The sequence below is a fragment of the Podarcis filfolensis genome (genome assembly GCF_964270895.1).
Source record: "Podarcis filfolensis genome assembly, chromosome: 3".
Classification (NCBI taxonomy): domain Eukaryota; kingdom Metazoa; phylum Chordata; class Lepidosauria; order Squamata; family Lacertidae; genus Podarcis; species Podarcis filfolensis.
Window position 1 is genome coordinate 58,855,326 of NC_139606.1, and position 17,912 is coordinate 58,873,237.

The following is a 17,912-nucleotide window of genomic DNA, read 5'->3' on the forward strand; positions in this document are numbered from 1 at the left end:
GGTTTGGGGATATATGGAGAATCCCTGCTTCAGAAGCAAGGAGCCTGTTGTCCTCCAGATGTTGCTGAATTACAACTCCCCCTGTTCCTGACCATTGGGCTGGGGCTGATGGAAGCCAAGAGCCCAACAACATCTGGGAGACAAAGGATTCCCCACAACAGCCTGCACGAAGAACAGCTTTTAAGCATATTGCGATGGCCAACTGTGAAGGACGTTTGGAATTTGGAAACTATGAAGGAACTTGCAGTATATAACCAAAGGTATAACCGAGTTGTTATTCTGTCTGAATATGTGAAAGTTTGAAGAGCCTAAAGAGGATAGGGAAATTATTAATATTCATGTTAACAGCTGATCAATGTACAACCATCTACATATGGAAACCAAAAGGCCCCGTGCCCTAAAAAAATGTATGATGAGGTTATGAGACCTGGTGCTCATGCTGAAACTCATAAATATTAACAGAATTGGAGGGGGCAGACTGGGAAATAAGATTTGTTTGAGAAATGAACCGTTTTTGTTATGCCTGGGAAACACACACACAAGCAAGTATATAAATATATAATGAAACAGTTGGAATAAGAGCACATTGTTTATAAAAAAAACAGTTTTGTTGACTACACATTTCTGATTTAATTTTTTTGTGCATCCATATATTTTTTTTTAAATACATTGATACACACAAATATTGTGCTTGGTCTTTTTAGTTCCAATTACTAGAGATGTCAGTGCTGGGTTTCCTGGGCTGAGGCTCAGAATTGAGATTCTGGGATCCTGTAAGGCTCAACCCAAAGGGAGAGGTGAACATTAGAAGGTTAATCCCCCCCCCCCAGTTCAGGTTAACATATTGGGCGGGAAAAGGCTTCCCAGTGCATTCCATCTTTGCAGAGCAGCCCTAGAGGGAACTGGTATTGAGGGCAAAAGCTTCACCCCAGATGGGATCATCTTCCCTCGTAGGAGGGATGGGCTTTTGCTCCGAAGCCCCAATTTTCCACAGTCCCAATCCCAGCTTCTCATTATCTGGGCCTCAGAAAGTCAGCCAAGTTCTTCTTCCTCCCCACAAAAAGCCGGGGCGGGGGGGACTCCGACTATTTCTGAGGCAAGTAGCAGAGAACTTCCCCTTTCCCTGCGGTTATATGCTTCTGCTAATACTTGAACAGGTTCTTCCAGTGCAGGGAAGTTTGCATATTAATCCAAGGTCAGGTTAGCCAGAACAGGTGCAACCACTTCTTGCTCTTGACACTTCTCCACATTCCCCGTGAATAATGATATTGATATCCTTTTAATTCAGTATAAGAGCAATCTTTCTCGTAGATTTCCAAACCCTAAACTGGTAAGAGTAAATAAATACAAGCACACTAGCGACCTTCCCCAACCTTCCCAACAATCTCCAGATGTACCACTCCTATTGGACCTTATCAGCACAGCCAAGCTAGATGGGGTTGATGGGAGTTGCAGTCCAAAACATCTGGAGGGCACTGAATTGGAAAAGTCTGCACTATAGAGAAAAGAGGAATCAGTGAAACCTATATACATGATGGCTTCTTTCTGCCACCCATTACTGATAGTAGTTCAGACAACACTTTAAGAACGTATTTGCCACCCAATCCTATGTTTGGAAGCCCATCAAATTTAGGTACATATTAAAAAATTGTCTGAAGCAGTGTCAGACCACTCAGGGTTGTCTATATTGACTAGCAATGACACTCCAGGGTTTCAGACAAGTGCCATGCCTATAGTCCTACCCAGAAATGCCAGGATTAAAGCTGGCATCTTCTGCATGCGATTCAGATGTTCTACAACTGAACAATTGGCCCTTCTGTACACATTTTGATGGGGCACATTCCCAAGTAAAGGTACACAGGACTGCAGTCCAGGGAAGTGTTTCAGATCTTTTCATTACTAGCCTTCTCTCTAGTTGTTGCTCCTTATTTGGTTTTATGCTGCAACATTTTAGCACCAAATTGCTCCAGAGGAAAACAGGAACCTTTAATCCTTGCAAGTATAAATATAATAGTGTGTGTTATTTCCCATTGTTTTAGTAAGTAATTGAATTTTGTAGCAGTTATATATGATTTTGAATGCAGAACAGCAGCATGTGGCTAAAGGACAAACATTTAAATGAGCCTAATATGTGGCTGATGTCACCACAGGTTGAGAATGCAATTACACTGTTCAAAAAGGAAGGCACAACACTTATTGATTCAGTAAAAAACAAAACAAAAGCACCTCTGGATAAATATTCACTTCAAAAAGGGAACTGAAGCACTAGCTACATCATCTGACAGATTATAGCACCCATAATAAATGGAGCATCAGCTGTACCAAACTAATTTCATAGTTTAATAGAACACCCCTATGTCTGGCTCTCAGGCACATTCAAAGTCTGACATTCCCAAAATGGGAAAAGGTGTCTCCTGAACCTGTGCATCTTTCCACTCCAAGTTTTCTATACAGGAAATTATTTTTGCAGAGTTGTAAAAGAGGGAGTCTAACAGACAAATGGATTTCTCCATTTTCAGAACTGGAGAAAGCATCGGGATATTGAAAGTCATTACACAGCTGAACAATCTACATGCCAGCGAATAAACCCTATGACTTGATTGGCACTTAAAGTCAGAAAAAAGGAGCTCCACCTCACCTGAGTCTGCTGCCTGAACAAACTGCTTCCCTTTGTTTCATGTGAAGACCTGTTTCACAAAATAAAGCTAGACTTCGCAAAACATATGCAAGGCCCCCTTGTCAGTAAAACACAAAACTTCATCTTCTTCCTAGCAAATTTAAACATAGCAACACGGCCGTATCCTCTAAGCAGCATGCAGCAAGCAAAGCAGCCTTTAGAAAATGCCCTCTTGTTGAGATTTGTGAAACAGTGTCTCCTCCGACTTAACCCTAATAGCCTGCATTCCTATACAGGGGTTTTTTTTAAGTGAGGCTAAACCAAAAGCCACAAATCAGGAACTCACTTTTTCCTTTGACTCATTTTGCTGCTTGAAGATATCTCTCACATCAGGAACTTGGTACTGCTTGTTTTTCTTCCTCATTGTCTGTGTGACTGTCTCCACTCGTTTCTGCACGGCTGCTGCCTGCGTACGCGTCAGCGTAGCCAAAACCACCATGCTTTCTTGAGAGTCAGCAGCCGCCTCACCAAAGAGGTTTGACAAACCGGCTTCTTTTAACCACTCTTCTTCCAATTCCCCCTCTGGCACGGACAAAAGAAGATAAAAATTAATTTGATGACATTTGCATGACTGCAAATTTGATGATATTTGCATGACCATGGGTTTGCGTTATACCCAAAGTCAGCCATAGATTTCTGCAAGTGAGAGGTATATTAAAAAAACCAAACTGCAAGCAGTTCCATGGAAGCTGTTCCTTATACAATCTGCACAGAAATCTTTGGTTCTTCTCCCATACATATTCCCTGTAAAATAGGATTGTGGCGGGTTTGGGGGGGGGAATCTGTTTCCTACATGGAATTAGAAAGCCCAGCACCAGAATTTATATACAATGGCCACATTCAATGGATTTATACACCATTTCTGCTAGTTCGGCCTTCGCTCCCAGCTGTAACAGTGCCTTGTTTTCTTAGTACAACTCTTCATTAGTTTAATTTAATCAGAGGTTATCAAGGCTAATGGGTGATCTTACTGCAAATGGGTGATTGTATTGCAGCATCCAATTATGCTTGCTGCTGCGTTCTCTACTCCTTAGTGATTTTCAGTAAGGTGATCATTTCCTCATTGTTTCTAGATGGCAACACATTGTTTACTAAAAACAAAACGGTCCCAGCAAACAAAAAACGCAGGCCATTTGCTATATATAGAAATAACTAGCAAGATATTTTTTTTTCATGTTAGGAATGTAAGAAGCTACTCATACAAAAGAGAGGATTGCAGAAGTGTGCTTTAATGTCAGAGAAATGGCATAGACTTAGAACATTTCCTAGGAAACATTTACCTGAACCTCAGCATTCGTTCGCTAAAATTAGTATAGAAAACAGAAGTGCATTTTCAGTAAAAGGGTTCTAAGGTATTATCTTCCCCCCCTCCCACAGCTTCAGAGTCCTTGCCAAGAAAACATGATTATATATTCATACACACACACACACACACACACACACCTCCAATCAGAATTTATTTTGCATAATTTTAAACATTAAAGACGCTCTATTGCGGAGTGGGGAGGGTATATTTTACTCAAATGTAACAGTATTTGAGAGTACGATCTTGTTCCTCCATTGTTGATAGTGGTGGTGGCAATATGTAACTGCCTCTCCACTGTCTTTGGGCAGTAGAGGCATGCTGCTAGTGTTCCAAAGTGGCGGAGGTCCCATCATAGCCCAGTAATTGAAGACATACAACTCACTGGCAGTTCTCCTGCCACCAGCAGTGGCAAGTGGATGGAAAGCACTGAAATGGGGAGTTGCAGGGTGGCAGCAAGTTTAGAATCACAGGATCCAAAATCCCCTGAATCCCTCAGACCCAAAAGTCTTGGGGATTCCTCAAGGGGCCCATTCCTTGGGCCTCTCAACAACGGCAACCTGGAGCAGGTGTGGTGAAACATTATGAGAAAACCCCCACATTTCACCTTGGCTGACAATTGTGCTTTTTAAGAACAGTCCCCACCACACCCACTATAAATAGGTCTGAGATATCATGCACCTATTAACCTATTGACTACCATAAAGTCAAATGCATTTGGCAACTGAAAGGGCTGTTTATTTGCACTAGGGTGTTTAGTTGCTTTCTCTTTTTTACAAATACACTGCATTTTACTACTGTATGTAGAAGCTGTTTTTTTATCGGTGTTGTTTTTATTATATAATTCTGACTTCCTAATTGTTCTTTGTGTGATTCCGGGTACTATGGTAACCAGAATAGATATGACTTCTGAAGAAGCAAAAGAACTTCCCATTACCCTTACCAAAGCAGTGGTCAAAATCCAGTTACAGTTTATTGCAAAACAGCAGAAATGTAAACGAAGAAAAGAGGAAATTCTCTCTTGCTGCAAAAGCTTTAAAAGCACATCTTGGGGCAATAATATGCATAAGTTATGAATTCAAGCAAGTGATTTCTTAAAGTATCATGGTTTTCCTCCAGCTCAGGATAGTCTAGTCCACAAAAGCAATTCCAGGTCCTTGAAAATAATTGCCATTACACAATGTGTTGCCAGATTTACAGAGGCACTAGTCAATTCCAACTGACCAAATCTTAAATCTATCTTGGTATGTGGTTTCAAGCACAATAAATGAAAGATCTAAAACAGAGTCTTCAAAACAGAGAAACGGTTTTCTTAATTCCAGTTATAATTACCATCAGGCTCCTTCACCAGAACCACTGCTTGTTCTTCAGAGTTATTGCCTCTGGTTTCATTGATGTTTTCAAGTTCTTTCCAGTAGTCATCCATGGATAATTCATCGAGTGAATCTTGAGAACCTGAACGGTTATAAGGGGGCTTCCCTGAGGGCTTCTTAGAGTTGTCATGGTTCATGTTATATTGACCAGATCTCCTACTAGAAAACACAGAGAGAGAGAGAGACTTAATAATGTGGTGCATAGTTTACAGTGACATCAGCAGAGCCAATTAGAAACATACCACTGGTCTTCATACAACTTTTAACATTTCAAAATGTGACATTTTAAGTAGCAATTTGTCTTTTATCAATATTTCTAGACTTTGAAGACCAATGCATATTTTATAAAGTGTGGAGTGGAGAGGAGGGTTTCCACTTTCTCAAAGTATGAATTACAGTAAGTCTGCAACTTATACGCTTTCAGCTTCATGTGTGTAGCATAAAATTAAAAAAATTAAAAGGGGACAGGAAAGGGGTGGGTTTCTGGGGGAAATGATGTTGGCAACCCTACCCACCATTGAACCCAATGTGTTTTGACTACACGCGATTTTGGTTTTAGTCACGATCCCTGGAACATAACCCCCATGTTAAGTTGCAGGCTTACTGTACTTTTAAAACATCTCATCAATACTGAGGAGTCCATTGCTCTCCCTGAAGGAGGAAGAATTAGTTTTTTCCCCAGAGCAGGGCAATAGCTAATTGAATTGTTTATCACTTTGTAGCTGTATTTAGATATAAACACTTCAAATATGAATCAGCTCTTCTGGGACGGCTTGTGCTGAACTGAAGAAAACAAGTTCAATATTCTGAAGTTCACCCTGGCATTCAGATTGAGGCAGGACTTTAGTTTCTGTAGTTCCTACTTTTTAAAGAAATGTAGCTTTCTATGTGAACCTCAGTGGAAAAGGCAAGACATTTTGCCACACAATGTGCACCTACTCATTGAGCTATATGGAGCTAACTCCTAGAAAAGCAAGTCTAAAGGTCACAGCCTAGTGTGTGTGTGTAAGAAAACATGTTTCCTCTTTTACATCATTTATAAATACATTCCTCCCTCTTATTTTCCTGCTCCAACAAATCTATCTGGAGTTTCAACCGTGTTATGTACTTTGCTTGCTTGATTTTTTATATAACCAGTGCTTTTTTTCTGGGGGGGGGGCGCAGGGGGACACATACCCCTAAACATTTTGTGTATCTACCGTAAGTTTGGCTTCATTGAGGGGCAGTATTTCAATATGGGGAGGAAAATGAGAGTACTTGTAAACATTTTTTGGGGAGGGGGGGAACCACTGGATATAGCAATGAAAAAGGCATTACTCTGTAGATTCATTTCCACGAATTCAATATGACATAGCAGCTCCTGACTATGAATGACCATCCGTGACAATCCTTTAGGTAGGCACACCAGGAAGAGAAAAAATAAACAAACCCTGAACTTTCCCTGACTTCTGAGTCCCACTCATGTCCATTCTCCCTAGGAGGTTAGAACCAATCAGTATCACAGAAGAAAGGTGCACGGAAACCCATTCACAAAAGGTTTGCGCTAACAGGGTTTTCTATGTCCTGTGCAGATTAATGTAACAGTAGCTCAAGGGATACCAATTACCTTCACAGCAATTCCTGGTAGTTAAAGGCAACAGGGTAACAATGTTAGCAGGATATAATGGCTGGGGTAGAGAAGGAAGTTTCTCACTGATCACACAAAACAAATTAAAAATACACATGCGTACTGTATAAACTAAATTGCTGGAAACCTAAAACCAACTGCATTGCTACTATGGCCACAATTCCTGCGGAATCTAGACCCAAGAGAAAATGGAAACGGTTTAACTTAAGAAATGATAGCTAATACCGGCCTAGCTCATGACATAGGACCCTAAAACATTAAATATACCTTTTCTAATTTTAATCCAGTAGAACCAGAAGGGATAGCAGTGCACTTGTTACAGACCTATTTTCCAGTTGCAAAATAACTCATTGTAGGCTGGTTTGCTTATGGAAGTCAAGAGTGTTGAGCTACCATTTATATCATGTTGGAAGATAGAAGATAGAATAAAATCTGCATTCACGCAAACCACAATGCCTATATAATTGCAGGTCTAGAATCTGGGCTTTACTATGGCAGACAGAAGAAATTTAATTGAGAAATTAAACTAGTTGATGTCTGAAGAAAAAGTCTGGGGGAAATCAGCAACTAGTGAATGAACAACTTGTGGAATTTTTTTTTTACAAAAAATATTTTACAGAAGTTGTATCTTCTTAAACACAGATGTTCTAATGCTATTTTTAAATAGCTGCACCCTGTATCACTAGTGTCTTCTTAAAATCATTGACATTAACAAAAATGCATCTGGAAAACTACTCAAAGGCTGATGGTGGATAATGCAGCTGTTCATAGACCAAAACAATCTGAATCTATCACAATACATAGTAACACATCTCAAAACAGTTTCACAGACTTCCTTCACTGTTCCTGCTATTTAGATGGAAGGTATTACAGCAAACATTTCTAAACAAACAAAAGACCCTTCTTTTCTGTTCCTCTGTTCCTGACTGCAGACTTACATGCTGTGTCTCAGTTCATAGCAAAGCACTGGAAAACTATTCACAAGTTTCGCACACAGCATCTAATTTGGCCCTTTTTGGCACAGCATTATCAGCTGGGTAGAGATCCAACAATCTACACACAGCACTAACTTTCAAAAGTGCAGTGAACATCAAGGGGAGTATTCTTGTATTATCTTCTCCTTCCCACTACTCAAATATTTTTACAGTTTGCAGAAGAAGTATTCGTGGACACAGCATGACCCAGGAAGCACCCAAGTGTCTGCTTGACTCACAAAAGCACAAGCGTCAGTTTCAGGGTAAATTGTCATAAAAACTATTCACACTCCAACTGCTAAGCAGTTAAAGATTGATGGAATGTACATAAATACTCTCTGGGGCTTTTCCTTTGGCATGTAACCCTCAGCGGTTGCTTGCATAGTTGTAAGATAAACAGAATCCTTCACAGAGTCACAACTGATTGTTACAGTCATGATAAGAAGTTACATTTGTTCCTTTCTGATATTGGGGCTTCAGTCAGCTATTACAAAATCAGTCCACAGCTGTGCCACCACAGTTTTAAAACAGGTTTACCCACAGTTCTTAACAGAGTTATTCTCCCATCTATCGGCTTTAATACAAACACACAAAAACAGTGTAATATTCCTGTCAAGGGCTTTCATCTGCTACAGAAGATATAAATCCCTTAAAGTACTAGTCCTATGCTATCTCCAACAGAACTTATGCCATCGTAGCCCCACTGAGGTGAATGAGGGCTATTGCTTTTATAAATATTCCTGAAGGTTACTTTCATCCCAAATACATTGAGTATTTTAAAAGAACTATGTTTGATTAAAAAAAATATATTTCTTTGCACCATTTTGAGGCTCTATTTCTCTTGGATTTCAGTTCTGTCCTCTTGGGCGCTCACCAAGCTGGGCCCTGGCCGCTGGCCTTCTTTTGAGATCCTGTCTGGCTCATGGAAAGTTTCAATGATTCCTAAGTTATTCTAGAGTCTATTCATATATTAAACGCAGATAGGTGGAAATTCCTGCATGTGTTTAGTTAAGATACAAAGGTGAAGGCCAAGCTGGAAACCACCTCTCCAACGCTCGCTTTCCACACAGCAAGATTTCTATGTGAGGCTGATTCAAGCAGTACATACATAAATACATACATATATATATAATTATGAGAACTGTACCACACCCTAATTATGTGAGACTTGCCTCAAAGGGCCAAATCAGAAAGGATGTTAAATTTCCAGTTGCCACCAAAACCAGCAGCCACGTAAGTTACGGTAGTTTCCCTTCAAAGAGTTTGGTAAACCTCACTGCAATGGTGCTACCACAATACTGATTTTCACTTACACCTGCTTGACCTCATTGGTTGCTGCCAGATGAGAACAGGCAAATGCATGATATAATAATGGAAAGTAGTAAAGTAGCATATAGACATGAAATATGGCACATGTAGCACCCAGTCTAGAGCCCTAAGAGTGGGGAAATGAAACTTGCAATCTAAGAAAGAAGATGTTGAAATGCAAATCTTTGTGGTAAACAATGTTTTAGCTTATAATTTAGCAGTTTTAACTTTTAGTGTTTCCAAGTTACTATATGGTAACTAAGCCATTTCCAAGGTTTCTGGTTTTCTCTATTCTTCCCTTCACAGGATGCTCCCTTGTCATTACGGCAATGTTCCAGATTTTACACAAGCATTGCTGAGCAGACTAGGGTGAGTCCTCTAGGGACAATAAGATTCTGGGATTCCAAAAATAATGTATTATGTTATTTTCTTACACAATTGTTTTGATATTTCAACAAAACATTAACTGGATGGGAAAGAACCAATAGTTTGCTTTCATCTTTTCAAAATCCATGGAGTTTAGAACCATGAAAAATGTTTGTTTTTAAAAAAGCCTGCTTTGTTTCTGCTACAGCCCTAACATTTATCACTGTGTTTTTCTGCAAATCTTGTTTACTTTCTAGGGAAAGAACACAATAGTTTTGGTACAAGGACTGGACTCTTGGAAGAAGTCTCCCCTCAGGTTTTCTACCACACTGTCAGCAAGTTTCAAATGTTTTTTCTCCTATATAGCAATAACTTCTGTATACAAAAATGCTATTTTCTAGAATTATTGCTACAAGTTATTAAACAAATCTGGTTAATTCGAGAGTGCTGGGAAAATTGCTAAATTCCTTAGAGATAAGATGCCCTTTAAAATGTTATACACCTGAATCTGGCATTTCTCCACCTTCCAAACCAAGCATCGGTTTGAAGAAAATATGTCGAAGAGCACTGTGTAGAAAACACAGTATATAACATTGCATTAACTAGTTATGCATGCATCAAATTTGCATCGCCTCTTGCAAATCAGCAGTACCAGTTGAATATGCAAATAATGTGTGCTGCTCAGGTACAGGAACATAGGAAGCTGCCTAATACCAAGCCAGACGACTGGCTCATTTAGCTCAGTATTGTTGACACTGGCTGGCAGCTGCTCTCCAAAGTTTCAGTCAGTCAGGGGACACTTCAAGACCTAATAGATGCTATGTACTCTATGTCACTGAGCTGCAGCCCCTCTCCAACTTGTACAGGTTTAAATTGTGATTGATAGCTATCATGCACATAAACATTGGTACAATAAAAAAAACCAAAAGTATTCCTTTCTACAAGGCTTCTTTCACTTACAGTGGTACCTTGGTTCTCAAACTTAATATGTTCCAGAACTCTGTTCCAAAACCAAAGCGTTCCCAAACCAAGGCATAATTTCCCACAGAAAGTAATACAAAATGGATTAATCCTTTCCATATTTTTAATAACAGTCCCCCAAAAAAGCAATTTAACATGAATTTTACTATCTAACGAGACCATTGATACATAAAATGGAAGCAATGAACCATGTACTGCAGTCACACAATCAATCAATCAGTAGCTGAATTGGGTTCCACGCAGTCACACACACACAAAAAGAGCCACAAAAACGCAAAATAGCAAAAAACAGACGGACGTCAGTGTAACACTCCACACGGAAGTGTGGCACTCAAAACGGAAGTGTGGCACTCCAAACAGAAGTGTTACACTCATATCGGAAACGTAACCCTCAAATTCTCAGCGTAACACTCCAAACGGAAATGGAAGTGTGGCACTCCAAACGGAAGGGTGGCACTCAAATTGGAAGCGCAACACTCAAAGCAGAGCACGTTCAACTTCCAAAAAAAGTTTGCAAACCGGAACACTTACTTCCGGGTTTACTATGTTTGGGTTTCAAGTTGTTTCAGAAGCAAGGCGTTTGAGAACCAAGATACCACTGTATTTTATTTCCTGAATGAAAAAACTGATTCCTAAGCTTCGGGTCCTCCTAAGAGATGGATTCTATTTTGCCTGCATCCTTCCAAATCATCAGTTGAAAATGGTTAAATTCTCCCATCTCACTTGTCTCCACTAAAGGAAAACACTGGGCAGGAGGAAAGAGTACATACAGATTTGTACCTGACCATTTCAGTCTCCAGCCAGAAAAATAACTTTACCACAATGCTTTTTCAGAGGGAAGGAACTGGTATCAACTGAACTGACTCGCGACGGGACGACGAAAAGTGAGGGCTGGAGGCTGGCACCGCAGCAATTTAGGCTGCTGTACACACCCCCTTGAAGGCACCTGGTTGGGTGCCTGGCCGAGGGCGTGGGCGCCAGCCAGGTGAGTGGGAGGCAGGGGGCAAATGCCCCCTGCTTGAGGCGGAGTCCGGCTCCCGGCCACAACCACTCCCCTCTCTTGCAGGGAGGAGAGTCTTTACCACAATGCTTTTTCAGAGGGAAGGAACTGGTATCAACTGAACAGAAAACAAAACAAAGCCTCAGATAGTTTATCACTCAACATAATTCCCTAATCCCTGCACCAAGCTTTCTAAAATTCTGCAGAGTAAAGGAGCAGAATGCCCTGCTTGGAGGAAATGGCTGGCTCTGGAATCCTTGCTAGGAGGGATGCTCTTAAACATTTTGCCAAACTGTATTGGCCAGTAAATTTGTGGGAATGGGCTGTTTATAGTTTTACTGCAGTTTATAAATGGTATTAAAATGTGTATCACCTACACTGATTCAACCTACCACCATACGAAAATATATCCCCAATTGCAACTGCTTGGGAATATATATTTTATCTACATACAAGTGGAGCCCAGAACCTTATGCAGAAAACCTGATGTAAATTTTAATTTACAATAATAATAACAACAATAAAACATTTCTAGTTGGTTAAAAACAATGAAGGCAGTGACTTGTGAAACTGAACAAAATCCAAGCAGAGTTAAATAAAGGAGTTCAGTGCCTGCTGCAGTTTCTTGCTACTTCTCTTGTTCCCAGTCCTCCACACATGTCCTTCAGCTTGTATACCCTACATTTTCTCCAAGGAGTGAAATTTCTTTCCCCAACCCCATTTTATCCTCACAAGAAGACTGCAGGGTAGCTTGGCTGAAAGGAAATGACTCACCCATTAGGCTTCATAGCTGAGTGGGAATTTGAACTCGAGTCTCCCAAGGACTCGTCTGACATTCTAACCACCACACTACCTCTTACTAGTTCACCAACGTCTTCCACAGTATTTGAAAACCTAAGAAAGGGAACGGATCATGCAGAACAGTTACACTCAAAATATTCCAGATTATCTTAATTCATTCCAGATCAAATACTTTGGATTTAGAAAACTCTTTACAGAAGACCTGCAACTGCCAGAAACAGCTGGTGGGATTCCCTTCCCAGCTCACCCATTATGGCCACAGCCTCCTCTAGGCCTTCCCTCCCAGCATCACATTTAGGTTTCAAAAAATCCTCATACCAAAGCACAGGAAGGGGGTTTGAAGGCGAAATACATTCACTTGTGAAGAAATCACATAGGCATAGATTGGTGTCAATGCCTCACATATGCATATACCGTGGTACCTTGGGTTACATACACTTGAGGTTACATACGCTTCAGGTTACAGACTCCACTACCCCAGAAATATTACCTCGGGTTAAGAACTTTGCTTCAGGATGAGAACAGAAATTGTGCTCCGGCGGCGGCGCGGCAGCAGGAGGCCCCATTAGCTAAAGTGGTGCTTCAGGTTAAGAACAGTTTCAGGTTAAGAACGGACCTCCGGAATGAATTAAGTACTTAACCCGAGGTACCACTGTACAATCAGACACACTGAAGGATGTTATCACTTCAAATCAGTAACCTCTGGGGATTAGCTGAATGCTTTGGCGCTATCAACAGGCATTTTTTTAAGTACATATATAGAATGACAAGGCATGTAACACAAGAACATAAATCTTTCTTTTCACTTCTTCTCCTCCTCTTCCTCCTCCCCTCTCTCTCACACACAAAAATTCTCAATAGCTTTCCATTTGCATATCAATCCTTACTCAGGTTTGAAGTCTATATTCATATCTCATGCCATTTGATGATAAGGACAGAAATGCAAGAAATAATCTATCAGGAGATCTCCTTAGTCTGCCAGAAATCACTTCGTTAAAAGCAGCAATCCCTGTCAGTCCCACAAAGTGTTGTATAGGAAATCAAATCTTATTAATCACACTTCTTTCAACATTGCTTCTTCAAATACTTTTACTGCAGGGTCATGTATCAAAGGTTAAATAAGCGCAAAACTCAAACTCCTCCCCTGCACAGAGGCCAGATTTATGATTTGCCTTGCTAACAGGTATTCATTCAGTAGCTAAAGAATTTATAACTCCAATACAGTATTTATGGCAAGTGCCAATGCAAACAAGTGAAAACAATTTTGCCTCTACTCATTGACTCTTGTAAATAATGGTAATTGTTCAAATATTTGCTTTTTGACAGAAAAAGGTGTTTTTACAATGAAGATTTCAGGTATCAGAAAGGCATTAAAGATCCTGAGTGTCACTCAAAACTAAAGCAAATGTTCCATTCTGCACTAAAATAAACAAACACGGTGAAGATATTTAAACATTTTGGTTCTCTTCCAAATAAATACAAGCCCAACAAAAAGTCTGACCACCTATTACTGAGCTTACAATGTTCAGGGTTTAAGAACTGAAGCATCCCAAGATGTCAAAGGCATCAATAGTTGGACAAAGCCATCACCTACTTCCAAATCTGTCTGAAAATTCTCATTTCTGCTGCACTTTTCCACTGAAGATCTACCAATGCATTCATAAAAGGGTATATGGAGGAACCCATCTGCCACAGGACACATGCTCCAATATTGAATTGCAATGATGTGTGGATTCCTACACTAATTGGTTATGACGCATCAAGGATGCAATCTTTACCCTCTTCATGTAAACCTAAGAGAAGACTTATTGTCAATTAATTTGTCTAAACCCCTTTTAATGCCATCCACATTAGCAGCCATCGCTATATCTTTTGGTAGCAAATTCCAAAACTTTAATTATGTGTTGTGTACCACTCTCTTTTCTCCATCCTGAAACTTTCAATATTCAGCTTCAACAGAATGTCTCGTTTCTAGAATTATGAGCAAGAAAATCTTCTCTCTATCCACTTCCTGCACACCACATACAATTTTCTAAACTAAAAAGGCTGAAATGTTGCAACGTTTTGTCATGGTGGAGTTGCTCCAGCCCCTTGATCATTTTGGTTACTCTTTTCAGAACCTTTTCCAACGCTACAATATCCTTTTGGGAGATGAGGTAACCAAAATTTTACACATATTTATTCTTGGCTTTTGAAGGTGAAATCTTTGTTTTAGGCCAACAGTGGCAGAAACATTTACACAAAATGCATTTTGAGGTCGCATATATTGGGGAGTGCATTGATCAAGCCAAGATCTTGCTCTTACCAGCGGCTCTCAAATTTCAGCAGTGGCCTGTGTGATGCTAAAATTCAGCGCTCCCTTACCTATCAAGCTCCTTTCTACATCACTGTTGTGGGTCCCAATGGCACTGGTACCCAGTCCTGCCAAACCAGTCACACTACCCTAAAACCACCTTTGCTCTTTCACAAGTTCAGCATACATACTTTTAAGAACATGGAGCACAGGGCTTATATCAAGTTCCATGCAATCTTTCTCCTGTGGTGTAAATCAACCTCACCTAATGCATTTTGCTTAAATCATTAAAATTTGAAGTGAAGGAAGAGGCTATAATTTTTATTTTTTAAAAAATTATAGCCTCTTCCTCCACTTCATATTTTATGAACATGTGTTTATTTATCTGTGGGATCTGTGGGACAGATGCTTGTAACAAAATCCACCTTATTTCCTGTAGATGAGGAAGCCATTGTTAATTTAAAAGGAAACAGGAAAACCTGATCTGAACAATGCCTTAAAAGGAAAAAAATCAAATACATTTATTTTTGAGTAACAATACCAAGGTATGTTTATGATAAAACCAGTTGTGTGCCGTTACACAACATATTTATTACACCAAACAATTGGTTTTTTTCAGTAGTTGGGAACAATGTATTTTAAGATGATGCATCAACAGCTGGGCAGAAATAATTCTGGATACAGTGGAAGTAAAAGACTTACCTAGCTGGCATTATTTTTCTGCTACAAAATTGGAGGGCAGGAGTGGCGTAAAACCAACTGAAATCTAAGGTTTGGAGAACACTGGCAATTCAGAGCTGAACATCAGGCTACACTGGAAATGTACACCTGTGCCCTCTGACACCAGGTTCCATCTTACAATACACTCATGTTCAAAAGCACAGCCAGGTATAAGACAAGAAATTTTTGTATCTACAACTGATTATAGCAGGAGGCTGCAAACTGTTGGCAAATCTAGGTAGAGAAAGCTTTAGCTGATTAGTTGGTGAGTGAGTGAGTGAGTGAGTGAAAAACATAGTGCACATGTTAAAAATACACCAACAACCTGAGGGAAAATTTACAAATTGTCAATGAGAGAAGACTGTCCAGAAGTTTGAACAGAAGTTCTTGAAACAAGAAAATGTTTCATCAAGGATTCAGTAGCTTGGTGATCATTCAAATGTCAACAGTTCAGAAATTCAGCCCTTCATTTTCATAGCATCTGTCTCTGTGTTAAGACAGCCTAGACAGCAGTTTTTGTCCATGCCATTATCCTATTGGCTCCAGCTTCTATTGTTAAAAGGTTGCTTAGCATAATTTGGCTATCAAATGAACAGAGTTCAAGCACGCAAGGCCAACAGGTTACTCATTGTGTCTTCACAAACACTGTCCCTTCTCACATAGCGTTACAAGAGTGCAATACTATGCACATCTCAGATAAAAGTCCTGCAGAGATCAAGGGGGCTTACTCTTAAATAAGTTTCCAGGCCCAACTAAACATGTTCACATTGGTGTTTAACCCCTAAATATTTAGGTCCCAAATATCTGAATGACTGCATCCTACCCTATAGACTCTTTCAGGTGTTAAGATGGCAGTTCAGCCACCCCTGGAAGCACAGAGGACTGCATTCTTTGTGGCAGCTTCCAAAATGCAGAAATCCATTCCAATGGAGGTGCATCAATATTAATCTTCATAGTTTATGTCAGTTGCTGAAGTCACAACTCTTTACCCTAGACCTTTGATAGTTAAGGTATTTTGTTTTTTGTGACCCACCTCTATTGTTTGATGCACATTCTTTGGTTTGTTTTCAGTTGCTTTATTGGATTTTAATGTTATGTGATTATATGGTTGTAATGCACTCTGAGACCTTATGCTGAAAAGTGGGTAAGAAATCTTTTATAAATAAATGGGAACAGGCTTGCAGCATAATAGTTTCTTAGCATCATTAAATATTGCACTAGCCATTGGCCTTGACATTATTGAGACAAACTTTCCACATAAAATTTCTATTAGAAAAGGCTACCATAAAATCTTTCATACTAAATCTATTCATCTCAAAAATACTATTAAAACGTTTCCCCTCAGAACAGATCCTAAGAGGTCTGTTATCTAAGATCACAAGAGGTCTATTATCTATCATATCCTCTAGTTCTTTCTGTTTATTCTGCCTGAATTTTCCTTGCAGGTAAAAAAGGGATGGTGAACCTTTTTCAGCCCAAGGCCACGTTCCTTCATAGGAATGCCAGCGGTGGGGGCCAGACAGCACAAGAAGGTTGACAAGAAGTCTAGTCTTGGGCACACAAAAAAAGAGAGAGCATCCAAACAGAAATAACAGAGAGGCAGCTGGAGATGTGAGACCTGAGTTCTGGAGAAGCAGTTCTGGGGTAGAGGAAGCTGGGCATTATCTGCATGTAGGTGATACTGTAAGGCATGGGATTTGATGAGGTCACCCATGGACAACATGAAAAGAGCATAGAACCAACAACATAGCCTTTAAGGACCCCAACAGAGATTAGAAAAGCCAATGTAGCATTTTCATATATGAATAGGTAGGAAAAGATGTTTCTCCCAGCCCACTGCCATAATCCTCTGCCTAGTTGTGCTCCACAAACTTTTGCCTCCTCTATACTATTTTTTTTTTTATAATATATTTATTAAAGTTTTCAAATAAAGCATATATTAGATAAGCACTTATCATTGTCCATTTAACATCTCTCAATTGTTACATGGGACTCCCCCACACCTCCCGCATACACTTACATCATTATTAAGTTAGTTTCACACAAATTATCATTTAATTCATCTTAATTAATAATCTTAATTTGGTTTGACATATAATTCAACCTTAAATCTAATTTAATGGTAGACAATTGTCTGCACTGGCATCCAATTCAGCACTCAGCCAAATTACAATATTTTTGTAAATAAATCTTAAATTTCCTCCAGTCTTCTTCCATCCTTTCTTCTCCCTGGTCTCGAATTCTGCCGGTCATCTCGGCTAATTGCATATAGTCCATCAGTTGCATCTGCCATTCTTCCACAGTGGGTAGCTCCTGAGTTTTCCAATTCTTGGCAATTAATATTCTTGCTGCTGTTGTTGCGTACTTGCCTCCTCTATACTAGAGCCATGTTTAGTCAGAAATAAGTCCCCTGATTACAGAGGATCACATGCATCACATGTACTTTTGTCCTGGGAATAAAACCATGACAAACCATCATTTGTCAGAGC

The 17,912-nt window shown here is 39.8% G+C and overlaps 1 protein-coding gene across 5 annotated transcripts in view; it reads right to left on the reverse strand.

Moving 5' to 3' along the window:
* Window positions 1-17,912, reverse strand: part of ARHGAP18 (Rho GTPase activating protein 18) — a 62,211-nt gene that overhangs the window by 22,711 nt on the left and 21,588 nt on the right. For 2 of the 5 annotated variants that reach the window (XM_083607771.1, XM_083607768.1), the window contains exons 2-3: window positions 5,313-5,509; window positions 2,964-3,199 (exon numbers count right to left, since the gene is read on the reverse strand). In XM_083607771.1, coding sequence (XP_083463897.1) covers window positions 2,964-3,199; window positions 5,313-5,509 — 433 coding nt within the window. Of the gene's footprint in view, window positions 1-2,963; window positions 3,200-5,312; window positions 5,513-9,510; window positions 9,615-17,912 lie in introns of those variants that run through there. The other 3 variants (XM_083607770.1, XM_083607767.1, XM_083607769.1) reach the window with 2 other exon arrangements.